Here is a 20,157-nt window from a genome sequence, read left to right on the forward strand (position 1 = left end):
GAAGGGCCTTATATCTAAGTGCGCAGTATTCAGCCGACATCACAGCCCGACAATGTGGACTTCCCTGCCGATGCTCTTGTTTCACTCGTTTTTTTTCTTCTACGGATTCAAGTGGGCTTCGGGTTTCGTCTGTCCGAGAATCTGCCGCTGTTACTCTAATACAATTAGATGCAACAATGTGACACAAGGGTCAGCGCTGATGACGGACCACAGAGACATAAGACTGTAAGTTCACACTACTGGATTTACCAATCTGATAAAGACGAGGTGGTGGTTCTGTGAGGTATCTATTGAAAAGAGCTCGATGTTGCCTGATAACTTATCGGTCTGACCGGACTGATAACTGTTTGTCAATGTATTTGGTACTATAATTATAATTAATCTCTCTGTGTTTCTTTATGGAACCAACTGCTGACCAAGACCACTCCATGCGTAATTACGCACAAAGCGAGCACCTACTGGCTTGGTTCCAAATTTCAAATGCGCTTACATTAACTAACTGACTATTACAGTCATTATCACACATTTCACATCTTATTATATTTGATTCATTTATATTTGAAAAAAAAAAGTTTTGTGATCTTTTCATGTTTGACGTCGCTTCTGCCCTTTCAATTATTTGGGATTCAAAGCACACCGCCTGCTACACATTAACCTACTTTGGCACAGTAACGATAACTGCCTCATAAATCAAATCCTGATTTTAGTTGTGAGTCTGATTGGGAAAAATATCTTTGAGAAAAATCTTTGATACGCCTTCAGGTATTAGTACATTGACGGGATGAATATTTTGTTGGAGGTTTTACAGGTTCACATCAATAGAAACCACAACAGATGAGATTTGTGGCAGATCTTGTTTCAACAAATCTGGAAATTCTTTTCCCATTTTTAAATTTATGCAGTCTCAGTTTAGACAATCCATCGAACTGGAGAGGCTTTCCACAAATTTCTCCTTCATTTTTTCACCATAATACCTTATTGCTATATTTTGTTTATAAAATGAAATTATAAATAAGTATATTGTTGCAGGCTGTGTTTCAGACTGAAGGACATGAGATTGTGCTTAATGTTTATATTTGCTATGTCCTCTTTCCACAAGTACAGCACATCATCACACTGTAATGTTGACAACTTAATTGCCTGCAAAGAAAATGTCAAGTTGATCTCACACGGTCAAATGGTGCATCTTCTCTGTCTTTTGGGGTTCCTGACCATTAGAGTTCAGTTTTAGAGCTCACCAGACTGTCACAAGCCTTGAAGGTGGGGAATTTTGACCTCTCCTCTGGTAAATCACAGAACCTTGAGTCTCTCCTGATAAGTGTTTATGAAGGCCAGCAGCTTAACGCATCTATCAAATGACACCAATACTCCTACACACACACATACACACACACGCACACACACACACAGATAAGAAATTAATAGTGTTTTTATTCGTTTGCAGCTGCAGTAAAGAGATGATAAAGTGAAGCGGAAAAATGACTATATTTCACAGACAATGACAGCACAACTTAAATTCTAAGAGACAAATATCAGTGTGACTGGAACGTAGTCATAAAGTTTCTTTCACGTTGAATATAGTACAGTTTACTGACAAAGACAGTGACTTTGATTATCAGATATTTTAAAACTGAATGTGCCTTGTCATATTCTTTTTTTTCCAGGTTTCTCTATCACTTGGCTTTGCGCACTATTTCAAGTCATTCATTTGAGGGTTTGAAAGGAGTCCAGAGGATGTAGGTAACACTTCCTCTTCCACTTATGAAAACCTCTGACTTAAATACTCTGACATTTTGTCATGGAGCTGCAGTAAAAGTTAGTCTTTGTGACTACACCTTATCAACAAATCTGAGTTGGTTTCAGGACATGCTCCCTGTATAGACATAAGACACACCAAACCGTTTTACAAGTAAAAGTATATGTTCTTTGGATGAACTTAATTGCTTTGTCTCTGTTCTGTACTTAGTGAAATTGCTCAGAGCGTAACACTGGAAACCATCGAGACATTAGCATTTAATAACCTCCCCAACCTCTCTGAAATGTAAGTCCTCTCTGTGACTACATGTACTGATAAAAAGCAATGGTTACTGTTATGCAGCACAGTTTCAGCCGATGTTTTATGTTTCTTTGCAGCTCAATCCAGAACACAAGGAGTCTGATGCACATCGGCAAAAGGACATTTAACAATCTTCCCAAACTACGTTACTTGTGAGAGACCTCAAAATATACAATTTAAATGTATAATTTTTAGATATAGTTATAGTAAAAATGTATATCAGGCAGGATGTTTTTATTTTATCCCAATAACCGAACATCAGAAAATATACATTATATAACACTTAATATTGATACCATGTAATAACCTGTATTAAATGCTGCTAAGAAGTAGCTACATTTGTTTTACATTAAAAGTCACACAACATATCACAAAATAACACAATTTTATTTACTTCAACAGGAGTATCTCAAATACCGGGATAACAATTTTTCCTGATATTACATCTATCACTTCTCTTGAATCAGAGTTTATCTTGTAAGTGCAGCTGTTGCGAAACTTTTAGAAATGATTGAAATTGACGATTAAAAAAGAAATAATAATAACTCATGACCTGTTGCGCTGTTGCAGGGATATCTGTGACAACCTGTATCTACTGGAAATACCCCAAAATGCTTTCATTGGATTGACAAAAGAATATGTTACAATGTAAGTGAATAAAAAAGTGAGTTAATGTATATATAATTAGCTAGATAGCATTTTCTCACCTTTAATCATATCAAACTTGTGACTGATTGCAGGAACCTGTACAACAACGGCATCAGAGAAATACGTGACCACGCCTTCAACGAAACAAAGATAGATAAGCTGTATTTTCTCATTTTCTCATTATCTTTTTTTGACCAAATGATGTAAATTGAGTATCTTCTTCTCACAGGATCAAGCTTTAGCTCCATTACTCTGCATTTCATGATTTCAGGGTATTAAAGAATAACAGAAACCTCAAAGTGATCCACAAGGATGCCTTCAAGGGAGCAACAGGCCCTGGAGTCTTGTAAGTTGTATTTTTAAAACTACTGAAAGTCACTAAACTTTATTTGCTTTGATTTATTAAGGATATAAAGAAGGAGGAGGATGTTTGTCAAACAGACCGACTAGCTTTTTATGCCTTGATGGATTATTTGCTTGAATTCTTGACAGAAGAGACTTAAGAGAAAACATTCCTTAAGTAGGTTTTCTTTCCATCACTGCAAGAAATTGCTTCTTGTGTTCTTCTAAGTTGTGTAATATACTGATACAATAACAGTGGGTTGTATTTTATTGCTCATGTACTTGCAAAAGTATGCAGCTCAGCTAACTGTCTAAAAGCTAGGTGGGGTGTATAACCAGCAGAATGGTCACAAAGAGACTTTTACAATTCCATGCAGTTATATTGTTCTCTGTGTTATATCACAGGGACGTGTCTGCAACAGCGCTCACAAAGTTACCAACGCATGGACTGGAGTCAGTTCTGGTGTTGTTCGCTCAGTCAGCATATTCCTTGAAGAGTCTGCCCCCTCTGCAGGGACTGTGGAGCCTACGAGAGGCCCATCTCACCTACAACAGTCACTGTTGTGCACTGCTGAGCTGGAACGCCCACAGGTGACTTACACTGTGCATTTTGCAAGTTATTTAGTTTGTTCATGGATTATCACAGTAAACTCTGCCCCACTGATGTTCCAGCATTCACTCACTGAAACACCAAGAGCAAGAATATTATTCAAAAAACTTACTAATCTGCTTATTATAGTATAAAACAAAGAATACAGGACTACAATATAAGTAGTATTTCAAAGATGTGATCACAGATGGGTCAGCTGAGGTAATAACCTACTCAAGCAATGGTGATGATATAGTTACATGATTTGCTTCCTTTTAATCCAGGGCCTTTCCCACAAATCCTGCATGGAATAATGACTCTACATATTGTGATGACAGTGACCCATCAGCAAGGTAAAACACTGTTATGTTTCCCTGCTTCTGTATTGATTAAATCAAAGTCTGTGCAGCCTCAGTCATTAATGAAAGCTACAAAAAAGGTTATAAGGTTATTGTTCTGTACGGAGGTCTGTGTTACTGGTCATGTTAACTCTTTATTCTGAATTCTTCAATTTGAGATTAACTAACCAACTCTTCTTCTTCTCTGAAAACAGGGTTCAGCGTGTGATTGGAGGTTCAGCAGATACAAATCTATTCATGGACTTTTCAGACAGCAATCTGTTTGTGGAGGATGCAGCCTTTGGAGATGTGAATTTCCACTATCCAGAACTGGCCTTTTGTCAGAACCGACCAACTTTGGTTTGCACACCTGAAGCAGATGCTTTTAATCCCTGTGAGGACATTGCAGGTTTCAGTTTTCTCAGAGTGGCTGTCTGGTTTATCAACATACTGGCCATCACAGGTAATCTAACAGTCCTCCTGGTCTCCTTCACCAGCCGCAATAAGCTGACGGTGCCTCGGTTCCTCATGTGCCACCTGGCTTTTGCAGACCTCTGCATTGGGATCTACCTGCTGATGATTGCCACAGTGGACCTGCACACACGTGGTCACTACAGTCAGCATGCTATTGAATGGCAGACGGGGCCAGGTTGTAGTGCTGCTGGCTTCCTGTCTGTGTTTGGTGGGGAGCTATCAGTCTACACGCTTTCCACCATCACCCTGGAGCGCTGGCACACAATCACCAACGCCCTGCAGGTAGAGCGCCGTCTGGTACTCAAACAGGCAGCGAGCATAATGGCTGCTGGGTGGCTCATCAGTCTTGGGATGGGGATGCTACCCCTGGTTGGTGTGAGCAGTTACGCCAAAGTCAGCATGTGCTTACCCATGGACATTGAGACTCCACTGGCTCAGGCCTTCATCATAATTATCCTGCTCCTCAATGTGGGAGCCTTCATCGTTGTCTGTGTTTGTTATGTGCTGATCTATCTGGCTGTAAAGAACCCTGAATTCCCCAGAAGAAGTGCTGACACCAAGATTGCAAAGCGCATGGCTGTGCTCATCTTTACGGATTTCCTCTGCATGGCTCCCATTTCCTTCTTTGCCATCTCTGCCGCATTTAAAGTTCCCCTCATCACAGTTACTAACTCCAAGATTCTGCTGGTCCTCTTCTTCCCTATCAACTCTTGTGCCAATCCTTTCCTTTATGCCATTTTTACCAAGGCTTTCAGAAAAGACGCATATCAGCTCATGAGTGCCATGGGATGCTGTAAAAGCAAAGCGAGTGTTTATCACATGAAGGCCTACTGCTGTGAAAATGCAATTAAACGCAACTTGGGATCCAATAATAATGGAGCAGGCACAGGAGTGAGGCTGGAGGCAATGACAGGATAGAGCCATCATCTGAAAGAGGAGGGGAAACTCACCTAAAAACCAAAAGATGCAAACCTTTGGACTTTGGATGAGACAAACTGAGGGAAAACATTTCATGCTAGATCTGGATAAAAATATTTACTTGTTGTGACATATTGACATTGATGACACATTTTATTTTGCACTTTTGGAGACAAAGAAAAAACTCCAGAGTGCTTTTTCCTCAACCATCAAGTCTGATATCAGTTCAACTCAGTGAATAGACTTTTTCAAGGGTGAGATGTGTTGACTGATGCAGGAATTGTCCTGCCTGTTGTTTTCCTGCTTTAATAGAACAGAAATCTACAGAATCAATGGACCCTTATTGTTTTGTTGGATACTCTTTTGGTCTATTTAAATAGGTGATTGTGTCAATCAAAAGCTCCAGAACAGCTACTAAAGAGACCTTGTGAAAGCCGACCCTGTTATAAATGTATGTACTTGTTTGCCTATTTTATTAAGGAAATCTATAGCCATAGGCATAGTCGACCACATGGTGGGGTAGTTGGAAAGACAACTTATCTATGCCGCCAAAGTTTTTGTTTTTCTGTTAAAGCTTTTAGAGATTGTGCTACTAAAAATAAAAGTCTGTGTTGTCAGGCTACACAGTTGCGTAATGTGCACAGTGCATAATGCTTATTATAATATAACGTGAAAGATAGTATTTGTAATGTAATAGCATATTTTCTCTCGAAAAGAGAAAAAGAAAAAAAAGACAATATTGGAAAAAATAAAAAACATAAACTGATGTAAAATTGTTTAGTTTTCTTGAGTCTTTGTTGTTTTTCTGCTGTATTTTGGTTGTTTTTCAGGATTTCGGTGTTATTGTCTCAGTCCCGCCTTCATGGGATCCTCCTGTGACGTCGGGAGAAGTAAACTTTTCTCTTTTTTTCTCTCTCTCTCCAGCTGAATCTGATCTCGGATCAACAAGTCTTTGCACAGGCTGAGCTGAAGCCACTCTAGTGGGTGATGTTGGTTATTGTCGGGAGTTAAAGTGTCCGCTTAGAAATAAAACGTGGAAGTTTTTTTCAGACTGTTGTTGCGGGACAGACAGCAGCAGTGAAGAGTTCAGACTTTTGTCATGGCACAGAAGTCATCTGCGGGCTGGTTTGGAGTTTTTCTCTTGACACCGGTCATAGTTATTCTTGTGGGGAGTCCGATCAGCGGTGAGTTGGTTTATTTTCTTGGAGGTTTACTAACTTGGTGTCGCTTAAAGTGAGATCTTAAACTCGATGTAATGTGCAGCAGGGAGCAGCTCTCTCCCGCAGATTCAAGTACTCAATTAATTATGTGGAAAACCTAAAGGATTTGTGTTAAGACTTTCAGAAAGGCAGAGTCCTGAATGTCTCTCACAGCACGAAACGTGTGCCTCTTTTTTAATTATAGTCATAAAATGTGGCTCACTCGGCTGTGGGCTGGAATAGTGACAGTAAAAAACGCTTCAAAATACGCGTCTGGTAAAGAGACATAGTTCATGAAAACATTCCAGTGGGTAAACAGTTTATTTTATGTCCTTAAGAAATATTTAGATTTATAGCAGTTAATATATATTAGTTTTGTTTTTACAATCAAAACTGATAAATGCTGAAACAATAAACTGCTAAGCTAATCACAGAAAACTGATAAATGCTGAAACAATAAACTGCTAAGCTAATCACAGAAAATTAATTTCCAGCTATTTTGATAATCAGTTTATTGTTTCAGCATAACGTTTTTATGCTTAAACAATAATTAATTATTTTAAGAATATTTTTGAGTTTTGAGGTGTTGGTTGAACAGATATCAGATATCATTCTAAATGACTGATACATTTCTAATGATTAATTATTTGAAAAAATAAGAAATTGTTTATAAAAATATCTAACACACTAAAGGTCTTTGAATGCAACTTTATGGTGCTTTTCATTTTGTATGTAACCATATTTAGTTTCTTTGGAGGTCAAATCTTTAATGGTCATCATCTCAGACCTCATTTTCCAGCTAGAGCATTCAAAGCTCAATGTGATTATGTGAGTATAGGATATATCTAACATCTCCCTCTGTAAACAGCTCAGCACTCTGTGCACCGGTTCCACCGTCCCACCAGGACCTCTGGGCCATTTGTGATACCGGGCCGCGTTTCAAGAGTTTATCTGAACCCGGATCAGCTTAGTCGGCTGCACTTCAAGCCCACCGTAGGCACCATCCTGCTGTCGGAGGGCCATGAGGCCAACTTCAACTGCTCAATCGACATCCCTGATGCCAGGCTGGAACCCACCATCAGCTGGGTGAAGGATGGACAAGACTTTTCAGGAAGTACACATGTGCTGTTCAACGAACTCCATGCCACCACAGATGGTGTCACGACTCTCTGCTCCACTGTCAGGTATGTAGCACATAAAGGGGGGAAATTACTTGACGGGCTGATTACAGGCTGACAAATGTCCTAATGTGTTATAGAATTAAAAATGTGCAGCGTTCGGATGCTGGGGAGTATCGCTGCAAAATGAATATCAGCACCAAAATTGTTGAATCTCAGCCAACCATCCTCGAGATTGAAGGTGAGTTTCAGCATGATGCCAGCATTGGGTGCTTGTTGGGGTGCCCACATTTTGTGACACATTTGTTTGGTCTGTAGGTCTACCGACATTTATCCATCAACCAGAGGACCAGAACGTAACAACAAACACACCATTCACACTGACCTGTGAGGCAGTAGGACCTCCAGACCCCGTTCAAATCCGCTGGCTCCGTGATGGACTACCTGATAATGACATTCACAACTCTCCTAACAGCTACACTGTGTCAGGTGAGACACAGCCACACTTACAGAGAGGTTTCACAGTGATTTGCTTTGTAAAAGCGATACTTCTTTCTTCTTGTTGCCTGTTCCTCTTGAGTTGGTTCTCTAAAGAGAATTTCTTGCAGTTCTCCTTACAAGTGGTCCAATGAATTATCAGAATATGACTCAGCATAAGTCTGAATGACACCTTAAATCAGACAGAAAGAAGCTGACAATGTGCTATGAACACGAACAGCGCTTAATTTGTTCCTTTTATTAGTGTGATATGGGTTAGAGATGCTGCAAAAGTAATGTCATCAGCTAGAAAGACTCTTTTGTTTAAATTGTTTCATCTTTGTTAAATCATTTAAAGTGCTCCTTGATCAAACTCTGTCTGCGGGTATATATTTTTTTTCTTAATGAGGTAAATAAATGGGGCTTATTTTACTAGAAGAGCTTCTGGCTTGTATAAAAGTACTACAAGCTTCAGTTTGTCAAACTAATTTCACTTTGGTTGAGTTCCTCCTGTGTTTGAATGTGGAAACATTCAAATGAGATAAAGGGACATGTGGTTTTTTGATAATGGTGACAGAACATGGAATTTCTGCCTCGTCTCTGCTGCCTCAGCATCTGCTTACTGCCATGAGATTTATCACTGTGGTTAGTGTCACTGGGGCCTCCTGTTGTAACGCTGAATGGTTACCAGCGGTCATTCACGCATGGCCAGTGCTTTTTGTAGCGCCGCTCTTCTAGCTGTATACTGAAGACAATGTGACAAACAGGAAACAGTGGAAACACTTATTGTAAGCCTGATGAAAGCAATAGTTTCACTCACTTTTATTAATTCCTGTACAGCCAATGTGTATCTAAGCTAGTTAACATAGCCTAGCATAAAGACTGAACTGGCAAAACTGTCGTTGCTAGGTAACCAAATCAAGAAGTTACTGGTGACAGTAAAGAAATAGTCCAGCACGTAGCCACCTATAAAATGTATAACCAAGTGATTAAACCAATAATGTGTTAATTATTGAACTTTTAAAGGTGCTGGTACATGGATTTTGTTGCCCTTTGAACACAGCTAGGCTAGCCATTTCCCCCTGTTTCCAGTTTATATGCTAAGCTAAGCCAACTGGATGGCTAGCTGGAGTCTTTTGACATTTATATTGCTTGCTTTGTCCAATCAATAGTCCAAACTTCCAAATATATATTTAATTTAATAACACAGAAGAATAGGAAAACCAACCAATTTGATTTGGCTGAATCCAAAAATGACTTCCTATTACTAGCGCTACATTAAAGAGAACATCAAACTTGATTTATTTTAACTGAATATACTAAATATAAAAGTAAAGACTAGTTGTAACAGTTGAGGTTTGAGTTTTTATTTTCATGTTATATTCTTAAGATGAATAAAGAACTTTCTTTAAATTACATAGCATTAAATTTAGAAAATCTGAAAGGATTGTTGGCTGTTCAAACATGGACTCTCCCTTTATGGCCTCAGCAGCCCTCTACTTGAAAGCAAACATTTGTTATTAAAAGCATAACCTTTCTGCTCTGGGTGCTCTAACCCTTCATTTTGAGCACCCTGCAGGCTAAGCACTGCTGCTGTAGCCAGTGAGTGGTGATACCGCCCGAAGCTGAGGGGTTAAAGGTTCAGAGCTGTGCTTTGGTGCAGCATGTGCAAGGGCCTGGGCAGTAAGGGGATGGGGGGCTGCACAGGGAGTCTGTTCGGGGGTTGGCTCCGCGGACAAAGACCTCATTCACAGGACGGCCCACTACCCAGCAGGGAGGGGCTGGATACAGAGGCTGGCAGGCTGCAGTCTACCAGAGCTCTGTGCAGGTCCAAATATTGGCACAACGAAACAGTGTAAACCCACTCTTCTGCATGCATACTATAAGTCCAAGGCCTCTTTCCTCACTAAAGTGTTGGTCCTGTATTACTAGAATGCTTTTGTTATGTTTTTATTTTAGGGGAGTTGTTAGCATACACACATGTGGTACAAAGCAGAGAAAAGTCATAGGCTTAGTTGTAACCTGACAGAGCAGTTCGGCTATATTTGTTGCCAGAATATAAAAATGGAAAAATAACATAGTAATCTGAGGCATCTCAGTAAACTGGAATGTTTCCCTCTATAATTTCATGTGTTTCCATTTGAGTGGCTAACCCATCTATTTTTTTTTCTACAGTATTGTTACTCTTTGTTTTCATTTTCTTGCCAACTTACAGTGAAAGCAAAAGTACAAGTGACTGAACTATTATTTTCCTTTTTCCAAAAAATATAACTTGAAAATAATATGTATGTTTAAGCTTGAGACACTCAAAACACTCAACAATTAAGTTGATACTGTACTGTAGTTTCTTGGTTGAAGGATTTATGAAACCACCCATGCAGCACAGTCCACTTCTCTGTTTTGGAAACTCCTTTTTTTTTTTTTTTTAAACCAAAATATTTTTAATCCATGTAAACACATGCTTCCATGGTTCTCTGCCCCTCCTTCCAACATACAGCAGAGACGTGGGTTATTCTGAAAGTGTAATTAGACACTTTTTTGTGGAAATGTTGATACTTTTTCCACAATTGAGATCCATAATGCTGGTGTCATTTTATTATGACCATAGCCACAAAAACAGCAAATATATGCAGCATTGTTTCAACCTAGCAGGAGCTCTTTGTAAAAGTTATATAAGAATAACCAGTTTCATTTGGGATGGCAGTCAAACGTGCTCAGTGTCCACTATGCCCCATCTGTTTGCCATGCAGACTGAAATGAGGCATGTACTAATTACATTTGCACAGCTTGGCTGGAAATGTGCTGATGTATTTGCACATTTCTCTCAGAGCTTAGTTTTGTTGTGTGGTTTCGATCCATGTAATCCAACATTTATTGTGTGTTGTTCTATTTTCTTTGCTTGAATGTCACAGTCATGTGAAAAAATGAGAACATCTCATGAAATTCTTATTTCTTTTTTCAAAGAAATACTGACATAATCCATAATTTCCTCTTTTTTCTGACAATAGATAGAGGTAGTTTCATTGAACCAAAGAGAATGAAATTGTGACTTTATCATTTATTTTTCAAAATAAACAAAGATTCCAGTTGCTAAAGTTTGGACACCACATGCCCAAAAAGCTAGTATTGCCCTTTTTGCTGAAATAACCTAAATTAGACATTTTCCTTGAACTGTCTTCTAGCCTCTGAAATTGACTGAGATGAAGTTTTTCACACTCCTTCATGCAGAATTCCTTCAGCTGTCTGATGTATGAGGGGTTTCTTGTATGCACAGCCAGTTTCAAATCAGCAAATCAGCATCTCAATAGGATTAAGATCTTTGACTTGGTCATTTCCATTTTTTTGCACCATTTCTTACTGGACTTATGTTTTGGCTCATTGTCCTGTTGCAAGGTCCACAACTGCACAGACAGTCTCACATTTTCCTCAAGCACCTTTGGAACTATCAAGAATTCATAGTGAATTCTGTGATGGTGAGCTGGCCAGGCCCTGCTGCAGCAAAGAAACCCCAAATCACAGCCGGTATGAGGTTCTTGTGCTTAAATGCTGTCTTTGGTCTAAGCCAAACATGTCTGCTGTTACTGTGCCAAAATAATTTAACTTGTATCATTCATCAGTCCAAAGCACAGAAGTGCTGGTTTCTGTCTAGATAATCTCCTGCAAAGCTTAGACTTGCCTTTGACAGTACACCTCATGAACATCAAGCTTGTCACATTAGATGCATTTACTTTGACATCAACTCTGGTGAAAGCTAACTGTAGTTAATGATGATATTTTAGGATTATTGGTGACTTCTTTCAGTCTGTTCTCTTGCTAGGACAGCCATGTTGGCAGTTGTTTTAGATGTTTTCCATTTTGTAAAGTATTTCCTGGACAGTGGAATGGCTGATTTGTAACTCTGTGGAGATATTCCTTCAATTCCTTCACAGACTCATCTACAGCCTCAGTGAGCTCTCTGTGGTTTCTCACCATGGTGATACCACTCACTTCAACAATCAAGAGCAAACCAAAGTAAATATCTAAAGTTTAAATAAGACTGGCTCATCCACAATCCTCTCTAATGATGTTTGCACCTGATGTGGTGCACTTCATTTTAATTTTAGGTATTTTACAGTAAGTGGTAATAAATGTGGGGATGTCCTAACTTCCTCACAAAAATGCATTTATGGCCTAGAGGAAGAGGTTTATGGATGCAGTGAAAGAGGACATGAAGGTAGTTGGTGTAAGAGAAGAGGATGCAGAAGACAGGGTTAGATGGAGGCAACTGATTCGCTGTGGCGACCCCTGAAGGGTAAAAGCCGAAAGGAGAAAAAGAAGTCATTTATTTTACAAATCTTTTTTTAATTTTATTTTATGTGAAACTCTTTACCCTGGTGTTCCCAGGCAGAGGAAGGCAAACTTATGAGGTCATGATATTCTGCAGAATGTAAACAAAACATCCCAACAACTTTGGTTGCAGTCATCTCTTACAGGCTCCTCTGTGATTAGTTTTGTGGAAAGGTTTCCGAGATAGAGACACTGGAAAACAGAGCACAAAAGGGACATTATCTAGCAGCTGTCCCAGTCCTATTCTAACTGCGCAGATCTGTGGCTGTTGAAAGACAGGAATTGTGCTTCCAGGAAAAGAGACCCAGCAAAAGGATTGTTACCACAGTACATCACAATGGAGAGGCTCAATTTGCATGTACTGCATGGGGCACTGCTGTGTGAACTTTTGAGGTATAATTGGTATCAGTTTTAGTCTTGCTTCTCCTTTCAGACTGACATGGCACTTCCTCCCTAGAAATACCTTTGACACAGAGATAAATTATTTTGTCCAAACTTACAACCTAATGAGAATGTGTCTAGTTGCCATGTATTTAGGTTTTTTTTCCCCCTGGTATTGAAAGATAACGCCCGATTTGTCCAAATATTTAGCACTATCTAGACCTTGAGGATCGGTTGTTTTGAATTTATTCAGCAATGAAAGTGCTACATTGTCCTCTTCGATGTGTCAATTGCAGGTGTGGACAAGTACACTCAGTTCAGCTGTGAAGCTCACAATGCGAAGGGTGTCACCACGTCCAGAGAAGCAAACATCAACATCAAAGGTAAATCTGGGTCATTTGGAGGCTGACATTTCAAGAGGTTTTTATGCTCTGAAAGCTGACCATATGCCTTCATGTCAGAGAGTTAATAAGGGTTTTTATGGCTTTTTGCAGTGCTTCCCAGCCCTGTGTATAATGTCACTGTGATGGAGAGACAGTCAAATAAGTTGATGGTGAGCTGGAGCCCTGGACATGATGGTTTCTCTCCACTAACTCGATGCCACATCAGGGTAAGCCTCACGTCTGCAGAAACAGCACAGTTGATTAATGTCAAGATTGATCCTCACATGTTCTCTGTTCGGTCTTAGATTAAAGAGGTGAGTCGGAGAAAAGGAGAGGTGACGAACACCCGGTTCATCAATGTCACAGTGCCGCCTTTCCATTATGAAATCCCTGGACTGCAGGCTATGACGTGGTACAACATGAGCGTTTCCTGCAGCAATGAGGTGGGAGCCTCTCCTGTCACCATGTGGATTCAGAGCAACACCACAGAGGGAGGTGTGTGAGTACTTAAGTAACCATGGAACAATTTGAAGGTTGAATATTGCTTGCAGCTGACAATACCTTAGCTGATTTGGTGTACAATTGCAACAGATAAAAGAAAAAATAATACAAAATCTGATCCATCTCATGTTTGAGTTAAGAAAGCTGAGACTGTATTTGCCTTAAACACCAGACTGTGTATTTACTTATAAGAAAAACCTCTGTTGTGCTCCTGCCTCCCCCTCATCATAGCATATTCTTGTTTAGGTTTCAGGAACACAGCTCTATGTAATTAGCCTACTACTTTCCCATCCAATATGTGCTTAACGTAAGCCTCTTCGGACTAGCAGTGTATAAGAATTGGAATTTACGGAAGTTGCACAACTAACTCACAAAGATGTCGTATCCACTGAATCTGTGTTGTTTTTTTGAAAGGGTCACTTAGGAAATAGGAGTGGTTTCACTGAGAAAACATAAACTGCATACTGGGTGGAGCTGCTTCCAATTTCCTTCCTAAAGCCACCACAGGGGATATTTTAAGTTGTAAGATTGAACTGTGCCAGGAAATGACCACATACCAAACTGTAATCAAAGATTTCAATGGACGGCCGTCTTCCTTTCGTTTTTCATTTTTGTTTTATAGGTTGGCATGTAACATGAAGTCTCTAGATTTACTCTCGATGATGTCTTAATTCCACTGTTTCTCATTTCTTGTCACGTTCTCAGTGCCATCAGTTTATCCTCGAAATGTCACCGTACAAGTGAACGAGTCCTGGCTGGTGATCAGTTGGAAACCTCCCCCTGACGATAAGATAAATGGCATTCTGCAGGGCTATGATGTTATAGTCAGACATGGCACACAAGTGATCAAGGTGAGCAGGTTATCAGCAACATTGTAATAAAAGATTTTTTCTTTTTTATGCAGCAGTCGCAATAACTTACATTTAAAGTATATATATGTATATAAATTAGATAAAAGCAGGGCAAAAGAAATATATGTATAAACAGATTCATAGAAATCACTGATTTCTGAAATAAAATCACAAACAGTAATGCTGCTTTTGTGAATCCCTCATGTGCAAAGAATTAAAATATAATAATTATATCATTAAAATATAAGTTTGCCTACACTTCCATACGTACACAGTATACTCCCCTATTCACAACTGTATTATATTTAGTTTTATATTTAGTAATATACACAATAGTTATGATATTCATGTTTCATGTGAGGTTTGTTGAGGCTGGTGTTTCCTTTTAGATTTTCAATAACAATGACTAATGTGTGACAAATATGAAAAGAATGAGTCTCCCATATTGGGAATATGTGATTTCCCTTTGTCCTGCCCACTCAGCCTAAGGTCAGCTTCCCTTTTTAAAAAAAAAAAAAAAATCAGGAACAACAAGGCAGGGAAAGTTATAAGTTTTTAGATACACTACAAGAAATAGCAGTTTATCTAATAACAATTACTTTTGTATACATCGAATGCCTGGTGTATTATTCCTTGATGACCTCCATTCATCATAGTGCTTGCTGTTCCTGGCTAAGTGCTCTCTGATACAATAGTGTTTTCCTTTCCTTCCTGTCTGTGTTGTAGTTAAAGGAAGCTGATGGTGTGAAATTCATTTTCTTTGTGATGACTCAAGGCCACATGCTGAACAGCGTAAATGGAATATGAATACAACGGGATGTGTACCATAGTCCCAGATATTCGCATGCATCGTCGAGTCAGTTGGTTATGACACACAAAGGCTTTGTCATAGTGACGTTGACTGGAAACGCGCACAAAGGCTACATGTTTAATCCTCAGAATCATCTGTCCCTGTCAGACCACCTTATATAAACTAATTATTTTTTCTAACTGGGGGAATCATTTGTTAACATTACTCACTACAGTTTTGTGTGTATAAAGGTAGAAGTTGTGGTGCTGTCATCATATTTTGAATCGGACATTGATTTCCGAAATTTGTTGAGGGTTTTCTCCTGTCAGAGCATTTAACCACATGTTACCCTGTGCTTGGTGCCACAGACGTGATAGACCATTAATCATGGGTTCAGTGTTCCTACTCCGACAGTCCGTCAGCACATTCGCAAAGCAGAGGAGCCCCAGATGCTCCAGTGTGGTGTTGTGAAATGCAGGACTATGTCTGTCACATGTCCCCTTCCCTCCCATTGCAGCTTCTCCTTGAAAGTCAGTCTCCTTCCCTTTTTTGTAAACAGTTTCATTATATATGATAATCCCCAGTATACAGTTCCCTGGGATTTTCCAAAAAGGTTTCATATTGTAAATGACTGCATGAACACAGTTTTAAGGGACTTTTTTAAATGGATTTCTTGTTTGCTGTAGTGCATTAAATAAAAAGGAGAAGAAGACACAGAGAGAGAAAGGCATGACATACAGCAAGGATGTTGAGCTGGAGACTTTACACAATTGTACAAGATGTTCCTTAACATGCTGTTCCTCCAGAATGCTTATCATGAAAAGCCTGTAAACTCTGTTCTTCTACCAGGTTAAATAATGATTAACCTTTAAAACATGTTTTCAATAGCAGTCTAATTATGACACGAGACACATTTAAATAATCTCTGTTGTTGTTGTGTTGTTTCAGATCCACACAAACACCACCGTGGCCTTTGTAGAAGTGCAAGAATTCAACGCAACCTACAGTGTGGAGGTGGCTGCATGCACACGCGCAGGGAGCGGCATGGTCAGCCCACGTGTCGTTCAGTTTGTGCCAGAGAACAGTAAGCTGCTCTATTGATTTATCTCATCATCTGGGAACTTGATAATCTGAGCCAGCATAGTTCAGATGATGTATTGTACCATGGTAGAATAACATTACTGCCCTATTAATAGATACAGTACGTCTCAAGGCTTTATTCGGTATAAAACAGACTAGTCGTGTGTCTCTGACTACTTTGGTCCAAATTGAAATAAATCTCACCAACTATTGGATGAATTGCCATGAAAACACACATTTGGAGAATGAACTGTATTAACCCTGATATCCTGACCTTTCATCTACTGACATCGGGTTAACTTGTCCAAACCAAATACCAGCAATGGCATTCCTATCAGCCTCAGCTGTACTTAGTGGTAATTGGCAAATGTTAGCATGCTTAGCTCAACAAAGATGGTTAACATGGCATAACATGTTTACAAGATAATATCATCTAGTTCAGCGGTTTTCAAAGTGTGAGGCGCGCCTCCCTTGGGGGGCGCCAGAGGACTTCAGGGGAGGCACGGCAGGGGAAAAATAAAAATATATCTTACAAAGATATGTGTCTCATCACTGTGCGATGAAACCTTGGCCAGCTAGCCCCCAAAGAGTAGCAAAAAAAAATCCACAAAACGATACAGTATGTCTTATCTTTGCTGTTTCATGGTCAAAAGTGGCTGCTTTTGAGTTCTCTTAGGGGAGGCCCACTATCCCACACTTTGAAAACCCCTGATCTAGTTAAAAGCAACACTGTGCACAGTCTAACAGAGCTTCCTTTTAGGCTGCTGTTTAGATTTAGTCTTTAGTCTTATTTAAGATTAACTGGCTACAACTTTATAGGTCAGGATTATCTTCGACATTATCAAAAACAAAACAATTTGGAAACTAGTTAAGTTCTTTTCTTAAACAGGGAAACTTAAACACATTGAATAATAGTGATTTTCAAGGTATAATTTAAAATCCTGCCGGTTTGGTTTAGAAAATTATCCTATCCTTCACACCAAAACAACTTATCCATGCACATGTTGCTATAATCCTTATTTATTGGGAAAATATATTAATTGACATAACATTGCTACAATACTGAGGTGTTTTATTGGCTATGGTAGCATAATTCAGTCTAGTCAACCTATCTTGAAAACTGGATTTTGTATATACCATGTGCTGAGTGTTGCTTTTCTAAACGTTCATACTTATTATCTCTTGTGCCTATCCCAGAATCAGTCATGTCCCCATCGTCCAGTCCTGACACTGAGGTTCCAGATTCTCTCTATGTTGTGCTGGGCGTGGTGTGTGGCTTCTGTCTTCTGATGCTTATCCTATCGGGGGCTATCTGTGTACGCAACAGGACCTCTGACTCTTGCTTTGGGTATGCTGACAATCTTTTATCTTCTGTCCAATTACTAAATTACCAAACTTGTTCCAAGTCTGATTGTCTTATTTTTGAAATTGCTACCGATTACTGTAGCCAATTTGTTGGCATTGTTTACCTTTTACTTTGCTTTAAAAACATAAAAGATGTTGATGCTGTAGTTAATTTTGTATTTGTTGCCTGGGGGTATTCTGTAATCCTTCTTCAGTCCTGCACAGTTCTCTCCCATAGTAGGACTTAGAAAACTGAAAACTTCCAGACACTGTTCATAAACTGCTTTTGCTTCCTCTTAATCACCACTGTCTACACCTGAGTCCAGTAATGACTGCAGCTGGAGAGATGGACAACAACCAGCTGTTAATACTCTGGAAGTCATTATTAAGAAGCTGTGACTCAGTCTTGCCGCTCAGGATATTAACAGGAATGTGTCACAGGCTGCCGACTCAGAGAGGAAAACAGTATCTGACAGCTCAGAGGGCTTCCTCTCTGTGACCCCACTTCAGTCTTCAGTCTGTTTGCATATGATAACCAAGCTGTAATGACGTTATGTTCAACATTCCCTGTTTTTGTGTTTTCCCTGTCTCCCCCTGCAGGTGGGTGCCTGGAGGTGGAGAAAAGCTGCCGCCTATTGTACAGTACAAACCCCAGAGATCCTACAATCGATCAGCCATAGGAATGACACGTATGTCGTTGAATATCACTGTGGGAAATCAACATGTATGTAGACATTTATTTTGTCCTGCTAAAGGCAGTATGTGATAACTTGAGTGGGTCCTGTCTGCAGTTGGGAACCTTGGTGTTAGTGATGAACTCCAGGCAAAACTTGCGGACGTGATGGTCTTGAGGAACTTGCTCTCAATAGGGAAGATTCTTGGAGAGGGTGAGTGAACACAGTTCAATACATGGAAACACACATTCACATGATTATATCTAGCTGTGTTTGAAATATTAATGATTTGGTTTCATTTAATCAGGTGAATTTGGCTCCGTGGTGGAGGGACATTTAAGACAACCTGACGGAACGTCTGAAAAAGTCGCTGTGAAGACAATGAAATGTGAGCGTTCTGTTAAAAGACTTTGATCATCTGTAAACTATAAAACAAGTAAGATAACTTTCCTCTCTTTCTTCAGTGGATAGCTTCTCTCAAAGGGAGATTGAAGAGTTCTTGAATGAGGCGGCCTGCATGAAAGATTTCAACCATCCGAATGTCATCAGACTGCTCGGTAGGAGTGATGCATTATTAACTCTTTAAAGTATTGTTGAACCCCACCTCTCTGTTTCTTGGTCCATATCCTCATATTATTTGTGCATATTGACATGTCTTTTTAAGGTGTGTGCATGGAGGTAGGCTCAGGACATTTTCCCAAGCCCATGGTCATCCTGCCATTCATGAAATATGGAGATCTACATAGCTTCCTGCTGCGCTCACGCCTGGGAGAGAATTCACTGGTATGATTTCAGCCTGACACGACATTACCTACTTATTATTCTTATTATATTTATTATATTATTATTATTATTATTATTATTGAACTAAACAGTATTAACTCATAATTATCATGCTGTTTTCTTTTTTGTTTTTGTTTTTTACACAGTTCTTGCCGACCCAGACCCTCCTGAAATTCATGGTTGACATCGCTTTGGGGATGGAGTATCTCAGCAGTCGTAACTTTCTGCATCGTGACCTGGCAGCTCGAAATTGCATGTACGTTGTGAATACAAACATTTTTGGAGTCAATTTTAGATTAATGGGAGTTTGGCTGATTTTGTTTTTCACTTTTTCTTTTTCTTTTTTGTTACAGGTTGCGTGATGACATGACGGTGTGTGTAGCCGACTTTGGGTTATCTAAGAAGATCTACAGTGGAGATTATTACAGGCAAGGCAGAATAGCCAAAATGCCTGTAAAATGGATTGCAGTAGAGAGTCTGGCAGACAGAGTTTTTACTGTAAAGAGTGATGTGGTAAGTACTTCCATCTGCTCCGGTCTTCTTGGTCTTCTTCTGTAGTGTCATTCTTAGGTCAGAGTGCGAAAATATGTGAACGTGTCTGACAGAAAGTACACTGTGTTTCTTCCGCTCATTTCTTTCACTTATCATTCACTCCTCTCAAAACCATTAATCTGAGTCATCTGAATTTACAGAGCACTAATAGCCTTTTAAAAGGTTTTATTTTTATAGGCTTCCTTGCATTAGTTATCAATGTGAGGTAATTTTGGATTATAGTAAAAACACATTATCTAAAATAACGCACATGATTATCCAAAAACAAGCCATTGTTTGTGTTGTTGGCAAAAAACAAAACAAAAACATAAAATAAATAAATAAATAAATCAA

The 20,157-nt window shown here is 39.4% G+C and overlaps 2 protein-coding genes across 2 annotated transcripts in view; both read left to right on the forward strand.

The window, feature by feature from the left end:
* Positions 1-52: 52 nt before the first annotated feature.
* Positions 53-5,692, forward strand: lhcgr (luteinizing hormone/choriogonadotropin receptor). Its single transcript, XM_010730416.3, has 11 exons — positions 53-225; positions 1,665-1,736; positions 1,967-2,041; positions 2,134-2,208; positions 2,459-2,533; positions 2,627-2,704; positions 2,797-2,865; positions 2,976-3,050; positions 3,452-3,637; positions 3,920-3,988; positions 4,189-5,692. The coding sequence occupies exons 1-11, from the start codon at positions 53-55 to the stop codon at positions 5,363-5,365; spliced, it is 2,124 nt and encodes a 707-aa protein (XP_010728718.2). The 3' UTR covers positions 5,366-5,692.
* Positions 5,693-6,272: 580 nt separating this feature from the next.
* mertka (c-mer proto-oncogene tyrosine kinase a) overlaps positions 6,273-20,157 on the forward strand; it is a 17,692-nt gene continuing 3,807 nt past the window's right edge. Inside the window, exons 1-17 of the mRNA XM_019270236.2 lie at positions 6,273-6,549; positions 7,433-7,748; positions 7,823-7,923; positions 8,001-8,171; positions 13,163-13,249; positions 13,361-13,476; positions 13,555-13,744; positions 14,456-14,601; positions 16,340-16,475; positions 17,669-17,819; positions 18,416-18,504; positions 18,607-18,702; positions 18,797-18,877; positions 18,954-19,046; positions 19,154-19,272; positions 19,419-19,528; positions 19,626-19,785. Coding sequence (XP_019125781.2) covers positions 6,465-6,549; positions 7,433-7,748; positions 7,823-7,923; positions 8,001-8,171; positions 13,163-13,249; positions 13,361-13,476; positions 13,555-13,744; positions 14,456-14,601; positions 16,340-16,475; positions 17,669-17,819; positions 18,416-18,504; positions 18,607-18,702; positions 18,797-18,877; positions 18,954-19,046; positions 19,154-19,272; positions 19,419-19,528; positions 19,626-19,785 — 2,247 coding nt within the window. The 5' untranslated portion in view covers positions 6,273-6,464. The remainder of the gene's footprint in view (positions 6,550-7,432; positions 7,749-7,822; positions 7,924-8,000; positions 8,172-13,162; positions 13,250-13,360; positions 13,477-13,554; positions 13,745-14,455; positions 14,602-16,339; positions 16,476-17,668; positions 17,820-18,415; positions 18,505-18,606; positions 18,703-18,796; positions 18,878-18,953; positions 19,047-19,153; positions 19,273-19,418; positions 19,529-19,625; positions 19,786-20,157) is intronic.

This window comes from Larimichthys crocea, chromosome III (genome assembly GCF_000972845.2).
Source record: "Larimichthys crocea isolate SSNF chromosome III, L_crocea_2.0, whole genome shotgun sequence".
Lineage (NCBI taxonomy): Eukaryota > Metazoa > Chordata > Actinopteri > Sciaenidae > Larimichthys > Larimichthys crocea.

Coding starts and splice junctions, on each gene's coding strand:
- lhcgr (XM_010730416.3), top strand. CDS start 53: ATGTGGACTTCCCTGCCGATGCTCTTGTTTCACTCGTTTTTTTTCTTC. Junction 2,705..2,796: donor ACAAAAGAATATGTTACAAT/GTAAGTGAATAA, acceptor GACTGATTGCAG/GAACCTGTACAACAACGGCA. Junction 2,866..2,975: donor GAAACAAAGATAGATAAGCT/GTATTTTCTCAT, acceptor TCATGATTTCAG/GGTATTAAAGAATAACAGAA.